This window comes from Thermobia domestica, chromosome 13 (genome assembly GCF_964235325.1).
Source record: "Thermobia domestica chromosome 13, izTheDome1.hap1.1, whole genome shotgun sequence".
Lineage (NCBI taxonomy): Eukaryota > Metazoa > Arthropoda > Insecta > Zygentoma > Lepismatidae > Thermobia > Thermobia domestica.
The window spans coordinates 15593146-15608049 of NC_137466.1; the positions used below are offsets into that span (position 1 = coordinate 15593146).

Sequence of the window (14904 nt, forward strand, 5' to 3'; positions counted from 1 at the left end):
ATAATAATAATGGAGACACCTGAAAAATGTAAGTTGCTTACTACAGTCTGGAGCACCGTTAGCTTGCTGAACAGCTCTGATTCATCGTGGAACGAAGGTTTGTAAGTCAAGAATAAATTTCAGATTAGTATTTTACCTTCTTCATGTAGTGCAGCACTCAATTCTGTCAGGAGAATGGAGAAGGATATCTGCTTCGGAGTCTAAGCTCCTTAACTGACAATATAATGTGTTCAGTAATATTGAGATCTGGGGGTTAGTCAGGCCAGGGAGATTTTGTAGTTCATCTTGATATCTATGAAACTATGCTTCAACAGTTATCGTGGAAAATACCGTCATTGGCGGAAACATGATCTGGACCATACAATACACATGAACACTTTAAGTATCTACATAATCATTGGCAGTGACGGGTAGCATAGTCATAGGACTCACAGAAAACCAGAAAATTCTGGTCCATACTATTACAGAGCCCCCAACATGATTCACGGTAAGTAGAAGACAGTTCCAGCATAAGTTTTCTTGGGTGTCCGCCATACACCCTGCATACTGCATGCATTATTGGAAATGAGGCTAAAAGAGGACTTATCGAATAATATGTTTCTAATCATTGCTGGACCATGGGCCACCTTGCATATTCTTAGTGTCTTTTGTTGTTGTTGTTGTTGTATATTTGTTGGTGGTAACGAACTGCTTGGATATTGAACCAGGAATAGCAACCGTACAGTGGATATTGAAGTTATGCAACCCCAATCTACTATGACTATCATAATATGCTATTCCTGGTGCTCACTGAGTTACAATGCCTTACCATCATTTTTACTTCATTAGTCCTAAAATCCTTAGCAGAAGAATAATCACAAAGCATTGAAGATTGTCACTGTCACTGAGGATTTTGTTCTGTTGTTTCGCTATGAGTTTTGCAGGCTGTCAAACTCAGAGAGCTCTCGAATTCTGCATCGCCTCAGTTCTACCCGTCTGATTAGTACTAGTAGCCGATCCCCTACTACATCACTAATAACGGCCAGGCAATGCACACGCACCCTCAGTGGGACCATCTCACAGATCTTTCCATTATTTTGATAACCATCTGTAATAGTAATATGACGTCTGATGTGTGTATATCACTAATTATAAAATTATAGATTTAATATTTTAAGTATCCTTTCCTTAATAAATATGTAACGTAAATAAATTTAAAATTTATCATAGAGGTATGAATCTTTTTTCCCTTCCATTTGAATCTCGTATCGTTTCTTCTAAACTATAGAACTTCCTGCGGAAATTGAAATTCAATTATTCTTATGTCCTTTTTCAACTGCAAATGAAATATGCACCACTAAGATTGAACTCATAATTTAAGGAGAATGTAATGTAAAGAAACAATGACGAAACCTTATGAGTTCTTAGCCAGTCTACCTACTATTACCTGAAGTAACTCGTACTATTATCACTTGGAAATTTTCTTTCGGAAAACACAATGTTATTGAGATTGATAGGTCCAGTGTTCGGAGTGGAAAAAAAGCACAAGCGGTATGTTTTATTACGATTTTGACTCGACATACCGGCTATCTAAATGTTGAAATACAATGAGGGTATGTTGCCTAAAAAATTGCATTTCTATTTGCATAATGAATGTAAACCACTGAAGAGCCTCTGTTAGTTACGGGGGGGGGGAATGTGGAGAGACTTTGATATCTCGCCAACAACTTGCTAAAAAAAAAATCCCCTTATGTTGTATTATAGAGAATTATACACGAAAATGCTCGAAAATCTAGTTTTTCTATTAACAGTTTTCTGCGGGAAAGCTGCCGGACTCCCCCCACTCGACTGAGGGTGAGAATCACTCCCACATCAGACAACTCCTAAATCTGCTCGTGATCAAAGCATGACATTTATATGAATTAAGAGAAGAAGACACACACACATACATACATACGAAAGAAACAATTCAATATGGCACATCAAATATAAACTAGATGAACTTCTTTGAAGACTGCATTTTAAAACCAAAAGGTAGGAAAAAGAGGTCAGTGTTGTCAGCTTAGAAATTATTTCTACATAAGAAATAAACTCTTTACGTGCAAAGCAATTCGTCAATTACTATTATAAAAATGGATTTATTAATGGTATTTAGCATCTACTCTCCCGTGACAGTATGCCTTGATCACTTAAAAACCAGAAACGGTATGGCATACCACCGAATGCCGTCTCACTTCGACCACTGGATAGGTCCGTTAGTGCTTTATAACCACTACACCGGTAAGAAAAATAATTTTATTCTTATATTTTAGATCGAAGAAAAACATTGTAGACTTCTCTGTTAAAAATGAATTTTTGAGATTGAGTTCTGATTATAACTCGATAATGATGAAGATTTTAATTGTGTAAGTTTTTTTATCTGTTTAAAAATTATTCATTCAATTTAGTGTGTAAACACAGTCATAATATTATTGAAAAAAATGATTTTTTATCGTACAACGATAAATGTCATTTTTCAAAAATTCTGCTAGAATAGTTTTCTAAAAATAAACCATAAAAGTATATTGGAATATTTGGTTTCGACATTTAAGTACTGGTACATTGTTTCCACAATCTTACGCTCCTTCCTTGACTTGCAGATTATGATAGAGTATGGCTTGGAGGCCACTATGCACAAAATCAGTGGCTGTGGATGGAAACGATGGAGAAACTACCTGGCCCTGAGGAAGCACAGCATGATAGGAAGTCAGAGTACCCTCCATGGAAGCGAAGTCGATCTAGACCTGGGAAGGAATGTATGCAACTCGAATTTAATTCAGTGCCTCTGTTCATTGATGCAGCATGTGATGAGAAGAGGTACTTTATTTGCGAAGAAGGTATGATTTTAATTTTTAACACTTTTAAAATTCTATACTAGGTAATTTAAAATCTTAGGAGAAAAATGTTCACAAAATCATTGGTCTCGTAATAGAAGATTTCTAATGTTGTACAATCGTTGTCTCAGTGTCCGCTGGATAATAATTTCTGAGTAATTAACAAAGTCCGTAATTCGATATTAGAAAGAAAGAAATTTCTTGGCAATAACCATATTTTACAATATCTAAACTTACTTTGGGGCTACATTAGTGATTGCTAATTGCCATGAAAGAAAGCATGACAGCCTAAAGTAAAATGCGTTTATTGCCACTTATCCTTACACGCGTTCCTAATTTATGGAAAAACTGATCATATAATGCAAACTCCTGCATTATGTATCATAGAAATTCAAAGCTAAATTATAGTCGCCTGTTTTAGTGGATATCATTTTTTAGGCTCAAGCACCGAAAATTACAAAGTCCCTTTCCTACTTATACAGTATTTTTATATAAATTTAAATTCCATTTTGAACCTCACAGTCTATTGTTTGTAACTATTGTGTTTTGTTATCACAGAGGATGTTAATGCTTTTATGTAAGTCGGAATTTCAGGTTAGTATAATTGAAAGTTAATCTTTATTTACTTAGTAGCACTATATTTCCTTCGCTTGTGGCTGTATTGCCAAAACTCTTCTCACTGTTGTTTCAGAAGTACTAATACTATCTTGTCAGAGAATTGTCCAGTACTTCCAGTGAATTTGTTAACTATTTTATTCGAGTAATTAAATTCATTCTCAAACACACACACACACACACACACACACACACACACACACATATATATATATATATATATATATATATATATATATATATATCAGTGGCGGATCCAGGATATGATCAAGGGAGGGGCTAAACCATAATTTGCCGTTTTATCCAGTGTAAAGCAGAATTGAAGTCCATTTTATCCAGTGTAAACCTGAGCGTCAAGGGGGGGGCTATAGCCCCGCAGCCCCCCTTAGATCCGCCCTTATATATATATATATATATATTATATATATATACAGTATTTTATTTCTAAAAATAAAGGTGCCGGTACGCTGGACCTCAGGTTCATAATGGTTGAAAAAATTGCATACTTTTCAGGGTATTATATTATTATTATTATTATATTATTATTATTATTATTATTATTAATGTTCAGTAGCATATCACTGCAGTCTTGTAACTGAGAGCTCTTACGTACAGTTAGGTATATAAAGATGCTTTAAAAATGTCTGATTCTTACGTCTTGATTTTATGATACAATAAACGTAATGATCAATATTTCATAGTGATTTGCTTCTTGATATTTCCTCTTTTCGTAAAGGGCAGAAAGTAAGCTGCTGCTGTTTGGTTACAAAAGGCATCAAAAGTTCCACAAATACTGAATTTTAATAACAAAACACATACAGTACATTGCTCACATAACTGTTCTTCAGAATACTAATCATGCTACCAAAATGTTCTACAAACCTCTACTAAATTAATGGATAAACTTTGAGAAAAAATACTAGGGGACGTTTTCATTTAATTTTCTTTCTAATAATGAAAACTATTAATTTATAGGAATTTTTAAAAAGGAAGCGCAAGGATGTGCCAGCGAGCAAGAGACAGAAGAGTCCAAATATTTCTAGTTCCTGAATGCAATTAACTGACTTCAAGAAGGAACAAAAATTCACAACTTTTCCTCTAGAAAGGAGAAAGGAAATCAATGAAAACTCTGATTTTTAATAGAACTGTATATTCGCTATTTGGTATTTTCGAACTTTCCCGAATCCCTTTTTAAGGACAGGAGAGTAAATATTCCATTCTCAATAAAAAGGTGTTGGTATGCCGTACCGTTCCGCACCGCCAGAAATAAAACACTATATATATATATATAGTTTCATTTCTGGTGGTACGCAACGGCATCTTTTGAATGAGATTCCTCTTCTCTCTTAAAAAAAGGTTGACGAGAAACTTCGAAAATACCGAATAGAAAATAATTATGTATATAGTTTTATTGAAAATCAAGGTTTTTATTATTTTTTCATTTCTTTTTCTTTGTAGAGAAAGAATTGCGAATCTTTGTTCCTTCTCGAAGTCAGTTAATTGTATTCAGGAACTAGAAATATTTGGACCCTTCTGTCTTTCAGTCGCTGGCAGTTCCTTGTGCCTCCCTTTTTTCATTCCTTATCCGCACGGTTAAAAATCATAAAGGCTCTGAAACTACCAGGTTATTTTTTCTGAAAAGACTGATCTCCCACAACGACATAATCCCAAAAAAATTGTTTGTCGCTGAAGTTCAACTAAATTGAAATCCAGTACAAACATTTTGTTGGGGCTCCACCTTTGTCTATCTCCACAGAGGAGCCTTTGCTCACTTCCTATTTTAACCCTACAATCACAACGTGGGATCCCCGGCGACCCTAGTCCATATAAACTGCGTTCTGCGCCTTCGCCATTGTCAGAGTGAAACATGATATTTCGTCTAGCTTCAGTTCAGAACATGCTCTTGAAATTGCACGTTGCATTATTGTGTTAGTGCTGTAACTTATGTGCTTTTGGAGTGCTGAGATCATATATGACCCCACGTTGTGATTAACGAAACATTTTTTTCTATCAAGCAACGGGATCCAAATTCTAGTGAGCAAATTTCTTTAGAAATGGCGAAACCACGAAAGTATTCTTCTCAGGAAGATATTGCACTCATTTTAAATGAATCAGATGAGGATATGTCCAATGTTGATGAACTATTAAGTGAAAATAAGGATGAGAAACGATGAACAAGAAGATGAATTTGACGATGATGCTAATAATGATGTTGCAAACTTGTTATAACGAAAAGTGATTTATGGGTAGAATTCAAAGATTCAAATAATTAAACCAACCCATGAAAACAATTAAAATTGTTGCAACGTAGAACTTATGTATTCTACACCATGTTGTATAATCAATAAAGAAACGAATTATATCCACAAATATAAAATGTATAAGATGATACACTTACGAGGGTGGGCTGATAAGTTCTCGGCCCGACCCAGAAGGACTTGAGCGGCAGGCATGAAAGTGTGAGGCTATTGAAAATACTCCCCTCGAAGGTCAACACACTTGGCACTTCGATGCTGCAATTCTCCAACCCCTCCAAGAAAAAAAAAAGAGAGAGAGAGGTTTCTCAAGGTCTGCAAAAATTTGTTCCGAAGCGTTATTGTATTATAAAATTAAGATGTAAGAATCAGACATTTTGAAAGCATCTTTATATATATGTACATAAGAGTTTTAGTTACGAGACTGTAGTGGTATGGTACTGGGTATTATTGTTATTATTAGTAATACCCTGAAAGGTATGCAACTTTTCAACCATTATAAAACAGAACTCCAGCGTACCGGCACCTTTAGTTTTAGAAATAAAACGCTAGATATATACATATATATATATGTATGTATGTATATATATATATATATTTCTTCAAGTTTCAACAATTTTAAACAAATTGAATATGAATATAGACAAGTCTAGTGAAGTATTGCCAGTTGAAGCGACACCTAATATGATTGAGAGAAAAAAGAATGACGACACTAATGTTACTGCTAGTAAGAAGAATGTATCAAAATGTATTAAAACTCAAGACCTCAGATCTGCTGGTACCAATCAATACAACAACATACAATGCCTTCACTGCAATAAATACTTCCTCAGCCAAAGGGTTTAGCCATTCATAGTACAAAGAGTCACCATGAAGTATCCAAGAGCAAACAGTCGGCCGCTAAATTCAAACACAATGGTGTTAATTACTTATTACATAATTATAACGATATAAATTTCCAGGATCAGACTAAAATATGTGATCTGCTAGTACATTTGAAAACCAAAATTCCAATCCTTCGTCGAGTTCTGAGAGGAGCAAGATTGTCGGTGGCAGATTCCTTTTATGAACTGGTTCATAAGATAACAGTTAGTAATGACTTGGATTCTTGGATAGACCTTGTGCTTTTTCCCTACCGACTTCTGTGTCCCTCAACATTCCGAAAAAGTTACTAATTTGAGAACATGGGTTAAGCAAAGTGTTAGAAATTGGTCGGAATATCACCGAGAAGCTCTACTAGACCTTCACACAAAAACATACAAACCTCGCCAATTACCAACAAATAAATCTTTCAACTTCAAGAGTATTGAGTACAAATTATCGAATGGAGATATTCGTGGGGCAGTGTGGCTATTAACTTCGGAAGACGGCATGACAATTCCAGATGCATCAGTGTTGGAAGCTCTCAAAGAGAAGCATCCTGCTCATTCACATTCATTAGCTACACCGGAGTCCCCAGAGACCAATACTCCAGTAACCAGATTCTCGACTGATGAATTCATTAACGCACTAAAATCTTTCCCGTCCGGATCAGCTGAAAGAATGGATAATCTCAGGCCATCGATATTCAAATACCTTATTCTTAGTCAGAAATGTGAATCAAAGGATCGTCTAGTCAACGCTATTTGTGAATTAATACACATAATAGTATCTGGAAATGTACTAATCTTTTTAAAACCTATCTTTTTCGGCGCATCATTGATAGCACTCAGGAAGAAAAGTAGAGGGCTACGCCCAGCAGCGGTTGGAAGCGTTTGGCAGTTAAGATCATTTGTTTCCGAATACTCGAATAATTAATAGATATATTGTCCCCACACCAAGTAGGCGTATGCACACCTTCTGGAGCTGAAGCTGCCGTGCATGCTGCTAGAATGTTTGACTCATTTCCACACTCACAAGTGAAGGCATTTTTGAAAATCGATTTCCGAAATGCATTCAATGAAGTCAATCGAGATTCCATGCTGGTGGCAGTAAAAATCACTTTCCAAATTTCTATCCTACGTTTTTCAGTGCTATTCTGAAACTAGCAATCTTTTTGTAGGAGACAATATTATCTTTTCTCAACGAGGCGTTCAGCAGGGCGACCCCCTAGGTGCAGCACTATTCGCCTTGAACCTCTAACCAATTGTCAATAATATAAACACAGAGTTGAATGTGTGGTATCTCAACGACGGGACCATAGCCGGAAATACTGATGCAGTACCACATAGTTTAGACAACATTCGCTCACAGGCAATTTCCATCGGTTTACATCTCAACCACTCAAAATGCGAAGTGAGTTTTTTAGGTGCTAAGGAAGAGGAAATTCAGGGTCTTTATAATAAATTTAATGAATCTGCACCTGGTATACAACTACTACTATCAATTAATGCTGAACTCCTAGGCGCAGCTCTATCACCAGAAGCCCGGAGGAAAATGTTGGTAGAGAAGATTTAGAAATTAAAGTTATTCTTATCACGCTTATCAAACATCTCAGCTCATTCAGCGTTTTATGTATTGCAAAGCCTCATTGTCAATACCAAGATTACAGTATTTCCTCCGATGTTCTCCATTCTGGCGTAAAGTGGATTTCCTTGAGAAATTCAACGATACGATGACAACAGGATTGGAATCTATTCTCAACTGCACCCTAAGCAATGAATCATGGTAACAAGCATCATTACCAGTCCGAAATGGAGGTCTCGGAATCCGTCGGGCCACAGATGTTCCTAAGCCGTCATATCTTGCTTCTTTCTATGGCTCAAGTCAATTAACTGGAACTCTGCTACAGAGAAAAGTCGAATTGGACACCGATTCAGAGGTACAAAGCTGCATCGACAATTGGTCTAATTTAGTGGGATCTGCTCCTCCGGCTAAAGAGAAAAGAAATCTTTAATCAGCCTGGGACGAACCCATAGTAAAACATCATCTTTCCTCATTAATACAATCAACTCATAAGATCGAAGAGAATGCCAGATTCCTTGCTGTTTCGTCCCCTGAAAACGGTGCATAGCTTCAAGCTCTACCGTCATCTTCTGTTGGTCTACATCTCAGCAACGAAAGTTTTGGCATAGCTACAGTTGTGCGATTAGGAGCAGATATTTGCGAACCACACCGTTGTCATGCTTGTAATGCTCTCGTCGATAAGAGAGGCTTACATGGCTTATCATGCAAGAGCAGCGCAGGTAGACAATCATGGCACTAAAGTGTGAACGATGTCATTTTGAGAGCTCTCACATCTGCAGGTGTCCCATCAGTACAAGAACCAAACGGATGCAGTCGTTCAGCCGAAAAAAGACTAGATGGAATGACTTCAGTGCCCTTGAAAAAAGGGAAAGCTCTAGTTTGGGACTATACCTGCACAGATACTTTTGCTCCCTCCAATCTTCCACATTCATCAGCACGCGCAGGTCTCATAGCTGCTCGTAAGGAGACCGACAAGAGGAATCAATATATTAATATCGTTGAAAAATATTGGTTTGTTCCAATTGCCATTGAGTCAAGTGGTACTTGGGGTCAAGAAGGAGCTAATTTTATCAAGGAAATTGGCCATCGCCTTTCACTTATATCGGGAGATAAATGATCTATTTTTTCCTTATTCAACGGATCAGTGTCGCAGTTCAACGTGGGAACGTGTCAGCCATTTTGGGTACGTTACTCACAGGTAAAGAATTAGAGGAGATCTCTCTTATATAAGGAAGAAAATAACGACTTGGTTTCTGAGTACCAACGACGGAAAGATATTTTAAACAATATGCACTTGAATTTCATCGTAACTGTCATCGTCACTGAAAGACACATTTTCATTTTCACGTTTAATATCCCAATTTGATTCTAATGTATATATGTATGTATATTGTAATGTATAGTCTTTTACCATAATTTCTTGTTCTTTTAGCATTTCGTCTTATCTTGATAGTATTTCTTTTTCTATTAATTCTGTTAAGAGCTTATGATCATTATGAATTAGTTTAAGTTGATCGTATGTGTAAATAAATTTGGTGTATGTTTAAAATTACATATGAACAATGATAATAATATATATATATATATATATATATATATATATATATATATATATATATATATATATATATATATATATATATATATATATATATATTTACAGGGTGTTAATGAACTATACCGAGAAACTTTAAGAGGTGATTCTCACATCAAAATAAGAGAAAAAGTTCATATGGACCTATGGCGAAAAGTGCATAGTTTCAGACTTAGAGCTGTCCAAAATCGCGAAAAAGCTAAACTTCAAAGGCCCTATTTCGAATTCCAGAGCCTGTTGATGATGGTTCTTATTAGCGTAAACGAAGCCACGCATACGGAATTCAAAAGTGCATATTTCATCGATTGTCAATAAATGTGGAGGTTATTTCCTACAGGGTGTAATTCTCAGATACATTTTCAATAGAGTTTTCAGATATACCCTGATTTCAAGAAGGGTCCAAAGGAGGCAAAAGCTAAACCTTGACAACAATGGACATCCAGTGCTTCGGAGGGAAGTTGGAAGTGTTAGGAACCGGCAGCTCCACGTTTCTTTGTGTTTGGAATAGCGTGTGACGATGTATATTTCGTTACTGTATATTTCACGTTTTCTTCACTTATAAGCGTGAAAAAAAACATCGCACCATGCGTTTCCCCGAATACGAGAAACCGTGCTGCTAACGATCCTTAACACTTCCGACATCGCGTAAAAGAATTCTGTGTTCACTGCTATCAAGGCTTATCGTTTACCTACTTTGGACCAATCATAAAATCAGAAGATATCTCAAAATTCGGTTGATGGCATGTCTGGGAACTTTACCGTACAGAGAATAATTTGTACACCCATTGGACATTAATGAAATAGGCATCTTTGAATTGCGTATGCGTGACTTCCTTTACGCTGATAGGGACCACCACAGTCTCTCGAATTCAAAATAGGGTCTCTTGAAATTTGTCTTTTTCGCGATTTTGGACAGCCCTAGCTCTGAAACTATGCACTTCTTGACATAGGCCCATATGAACTTTTTCTCTTATTTTGATGTGAGGAATCTCCTCTTAAAGTTTGTCGGTATAGTTCATTAACACCCTATCTATATATACAGATGGTGATCAGAAAAATGAGAACACCTGTAGTTGGCAACACGTCAGATGTATGGGTTGGCAGTGGTGTCGTGGCGCCCGCAGCGCCGGAACGCTGGTGGTGGTGTGTTAGGTCAGACTCCATACTACGTCAGGCGCAGTGGAACAGCAGTGTCCAGTGGCTGCAACAGACGGAGGTAGTGTAAAATGGGAGAACTCTCAGATTTACAAAGAGGCAAATTGTTGGTGAGCGGTTATGTGGAGTGAGTGTAACGGCGGTGGCTACTGTGTTAGGTGTGTCGCATGGGACAGTGTCGAAGGGGATGGTGGCCTACACAACACATGGGAAAACCACATCGGAGAAGCGGATCAGTGGGCGGAAGAAAATCATGAGTGACAGATCACGCCGGGTATTAAAGCGCATTCTCACGCAGAACCGTCGTGCCACTGCGGAGCAAGTGACGGAGGAACTCAATCAGTACCTCCCCCACCCTGTTTCGATAACAATCCGCCGCGAATTACATGACATGAACTTAGGAGCCGAATCGCTCATCAGGGACCATAACGATTTCGCACGCCGCAAATGGTGCCGCGACCATGCAACTTGGACCGTTGAGGACTGGAAACGTGTAATATGGTGAGTCAACCTTCACCCTATTCCCAACCACGGGCCTTGTTTATGTGTGGAGAACTCCCAAAGAATCTTATGATCTGCAGTGTCTCCGCCCAACTGTGAAACATAGCGGCGGCTCGGTGATGCTGTGGGCCGCCATATCATGGTTTTCATTGGGTTCTATGGTCACACTTAGCTGACGAATCACTGCCAACGATTATGTCACAATTTTAGGAGACCACTTGCATCCTATGGTCCGGATGTTGTTCCCGGACAATGACAACATCTTCCAGGATGATAATGCGCCCATTCACACAGCTGGCGTTGTTGCAGCGTGGTTTGAGAAACATCGGGATGAAGTTCAACACCTCCCCTGGCCCGCCCAATCCCCAGATCTCAACATAATTGAACATCTGTGGTCCGTCTTGGAAACACGACTCCGGCGACGATTTCCACCTCCATCCTCTCTCACAGAACTGGTCGATGCACTGCACGAGAAATGGTGTAAAATTCCACTTGCTACCGTTCACGACCTCTATGCCTCCATCCCACGTCGCATCAAGGCTGTTCTGAAGGCGAAAGGTGGCCTGACACCTGCAATTTCGTTCAGGTGTTTCCATTTTTCTGATCTCCATCTATATCAGCGTTTCCCAACCTTTTTCAACTCGCGGCACACTAGGGGTGTAATTTTAATTCTTACGGCACACTCATATGTAAATATAAAATACCGTTTTTTTCTCTGATTACTGATCTCCTTCTCACAAAGAAGAAATCTCGATCACTGGTTTTTCCCGTGGTAAAATATCATGCTTATTATTTCATTGTAATTTAAAAATAGAAAATAATTGCAATGAAATATAGGTCTCAGGTTTTTAAAAATACATTTTCTTTTTCGAAAACTAGATCCAACCTTTCACTAAGAAGGAAGATCACTAAATAACGAAGGGGCAAACAAATCTCTTATACTTTAAGGTAATTTGTATGCATGTTTGCTTTGTCGAAAGGATTGAATGATATTTTAAAATTTCAAGTTACGAAATAGTTTGAAACAATAAAAAAACAATAATGGTTATAACAATGATAAGTACCTTTTTCGCCATTAAAAATGTACAGAAAAGTAACACAGTATGAAACTTATAATTTATTTACATGGTTAATATACGCTACAATTTTTAAATATTACACAAAGGTTAGAATTGCTCAATAATATTTTCTAATAGATGAAGATTACAATTTTTCAAAAATAAGGAAAACAGGTTGGTGCTCGAAGCAAAATTAATGTGCAACTTGAGTACAATATTCTTTCATAATCTTCTTCAATTGTGGATGGATAGTTGATAAACACACCTTCATATCGTGTTCCAGAGTTAACAGTTGTGACCTGTTCTTACCCTTGATTGTGTTCATTGCAGAAAATCCTGCTTCACTTAGGTAGGATGTAGAAAACGGAATGACAACTTTCACAGCCTTTGTGGAAATAGCTGTAGAAATGTGTAAGAGGCTGCGGCAAATAAAATTCTGTTTTCGAAATACTACCTGCTACAGAGTAATGTATACACAATAATATATTACAATTACAGTATTTTTTTCCATTGTAGATGATCATAGTAATGTGAAATATAAATATATATTTTTCCTATTTCTTGCAATTTGGTTGCTATAGAATTAATAATTTTGTTTCAATTTCCTCGCGGCACACCAGTGTGCCGCGGCACACCGGTTGGGAAACGCTGATATACATACATACATACATACATACATACATACATACATACATACATAGATAGATTACAAAAGCTTTATCATTATTTATTTGAGTTCCTCAAGAACTGTATGATGTGTGATTTGTTTTGTAATCACACATTGGCGGCTAATGTTAGTGTTGCAGCGTTGCGCAACGACCAAATTATTTCAGGAAAAAAATATTATTAGCAATAGTAGTAAAGAACAGAAAAATACTTTGTAATACTCCCATATATACTTTAAATAACATATTTTTTTACTTCTCTAACTGTCCGTTTCGTTAATCCGTTTTAAAAAGCGAAAAATAATCCGTCACAGAGTCTCTAATTTATATTGTGTTGCAGCGAGCATGCAACGACCAGATTCCTTCAGCGCGGGAATTGGAGCAAATGTTAAGTCTCCTTTCCCCTATCTCAGAAGTTAAAGAGTCTGGTCGTTGCAGTGCTTCTGCAACACAGCACGGTTTCCAGTGAACGAGAAGGTTTTTCGCGCTAAATAAGACTTCTAAATTTATTTCACTAGCAGTTAACAAATGGAATTTGTTTTTATGCATTCATATTTTTATATTACGGTACTTGTACTGAAGCAAATCAATATAATGACAATTAAAAAAAAGTAATTGCAGAATTACAAAATAAAAAAGAAAATATATAGTAGAGCAGAAATCAAATGAAAGTAGATCCGCATTTACAAGTTAATTCTTAGCTTATATAGATAATGAAAATTTCTTCGACAGTAATTTGTGAACCAAATATTAATAAGTCAATATGCAGAATCCCCTCTGTGGATAGTATTTTAGCATATACATATTTCTTTTATAAGTATATTTTATACTCTTGATAGAACTGTATGGTGAGGAATGCCACATTGAATTTGAGACTAGTTAGCAATGCTCAGAGGCGTAGCCACGAGGGGGATCCACCGGGTCCGGACCTTCCCAAAATATCGAAACTCGACTAGCATTTGTAGACTTTCTTAACGAACTATACTTGTTTAACAGAGAAATGATTGATGTAAGCTAAATATTTTATTTTACGCCTCATCATGTACTCTTTCTCTTCTTATAGAAACAATCGTTCTATCATTTTTTCTAAAAATATAGGTGACAGTAATTAAGAATTGCTTATCTTTTCGGGTACAGTATAAGACAGGTTCGTTATTACGTAGACGTATTGGACCTTCCTCAAATACTTTGGACCCCTCCCAGCTAACATGTTGTTCCTATATCTGGCGGGTTTCAAGGTTGCTTTCCAGAACGTTGATAAACATTGTTTCGCCTCATGTGGAACTATATTGTGTTCATCGTGCATTGCGTAACAACCAAGACGGGTGATTTGGAATGTAGTTCTTTTTTTTCTTTTACGCACAAGTGTGTGTGTGTTGATATATGAATAGGGTTGCCAACTCTGAAAAATAAAAAAAAAAAACAACGACACTTCCTCAAAATTCTCTGTGATATAGGTCTCAGCGTGAAGTATCTCTGTTCCGACTTATCCATGGAAAGGAAATGTACTGTTGTGAACGAAAGTGCATTAACACATATATTCTGTATGTCCTTAGAACATTCACTAATAAGCTTAATAGATACATTGTGCTATAAATGAGAAACTGAAATTGATCAATCGGCATTGATCAATTTATTGTATTTACAAGCAACTACAATTACTTTAAAATTATCGAAACAGATGAACAAAAGTATAATAATCTTTACGTGGCAATTTTGGATTTGGAAACTGAAATTCACTCGTTAAACATATAGTCTCTACTT

The 14904-nt window shown here is 36.8% G+C and overlaps 1 protein-coding gene across 1 annotated transcript in view; it reads left to right on the forward strand.

The window, feature by feature from the left end:
• LOC145668024 (C-type mannose receptor 2-like) overlaps window positions 1-14904 on the forward strand; it is a 102915-nt gene that overhangs the window by 58515 nt on the left and 29496 nt on the right. The window contains exon 5 of the mRNA XM_081735489.1: window positions 2619-2855. Coding sequence (XP_081591615.1) covers window positions 2619-2855 — 237 coding nt within the window. The remainder of the gene's footprint in view (window positions 1-2618; window positions 2856-14904) is intronic.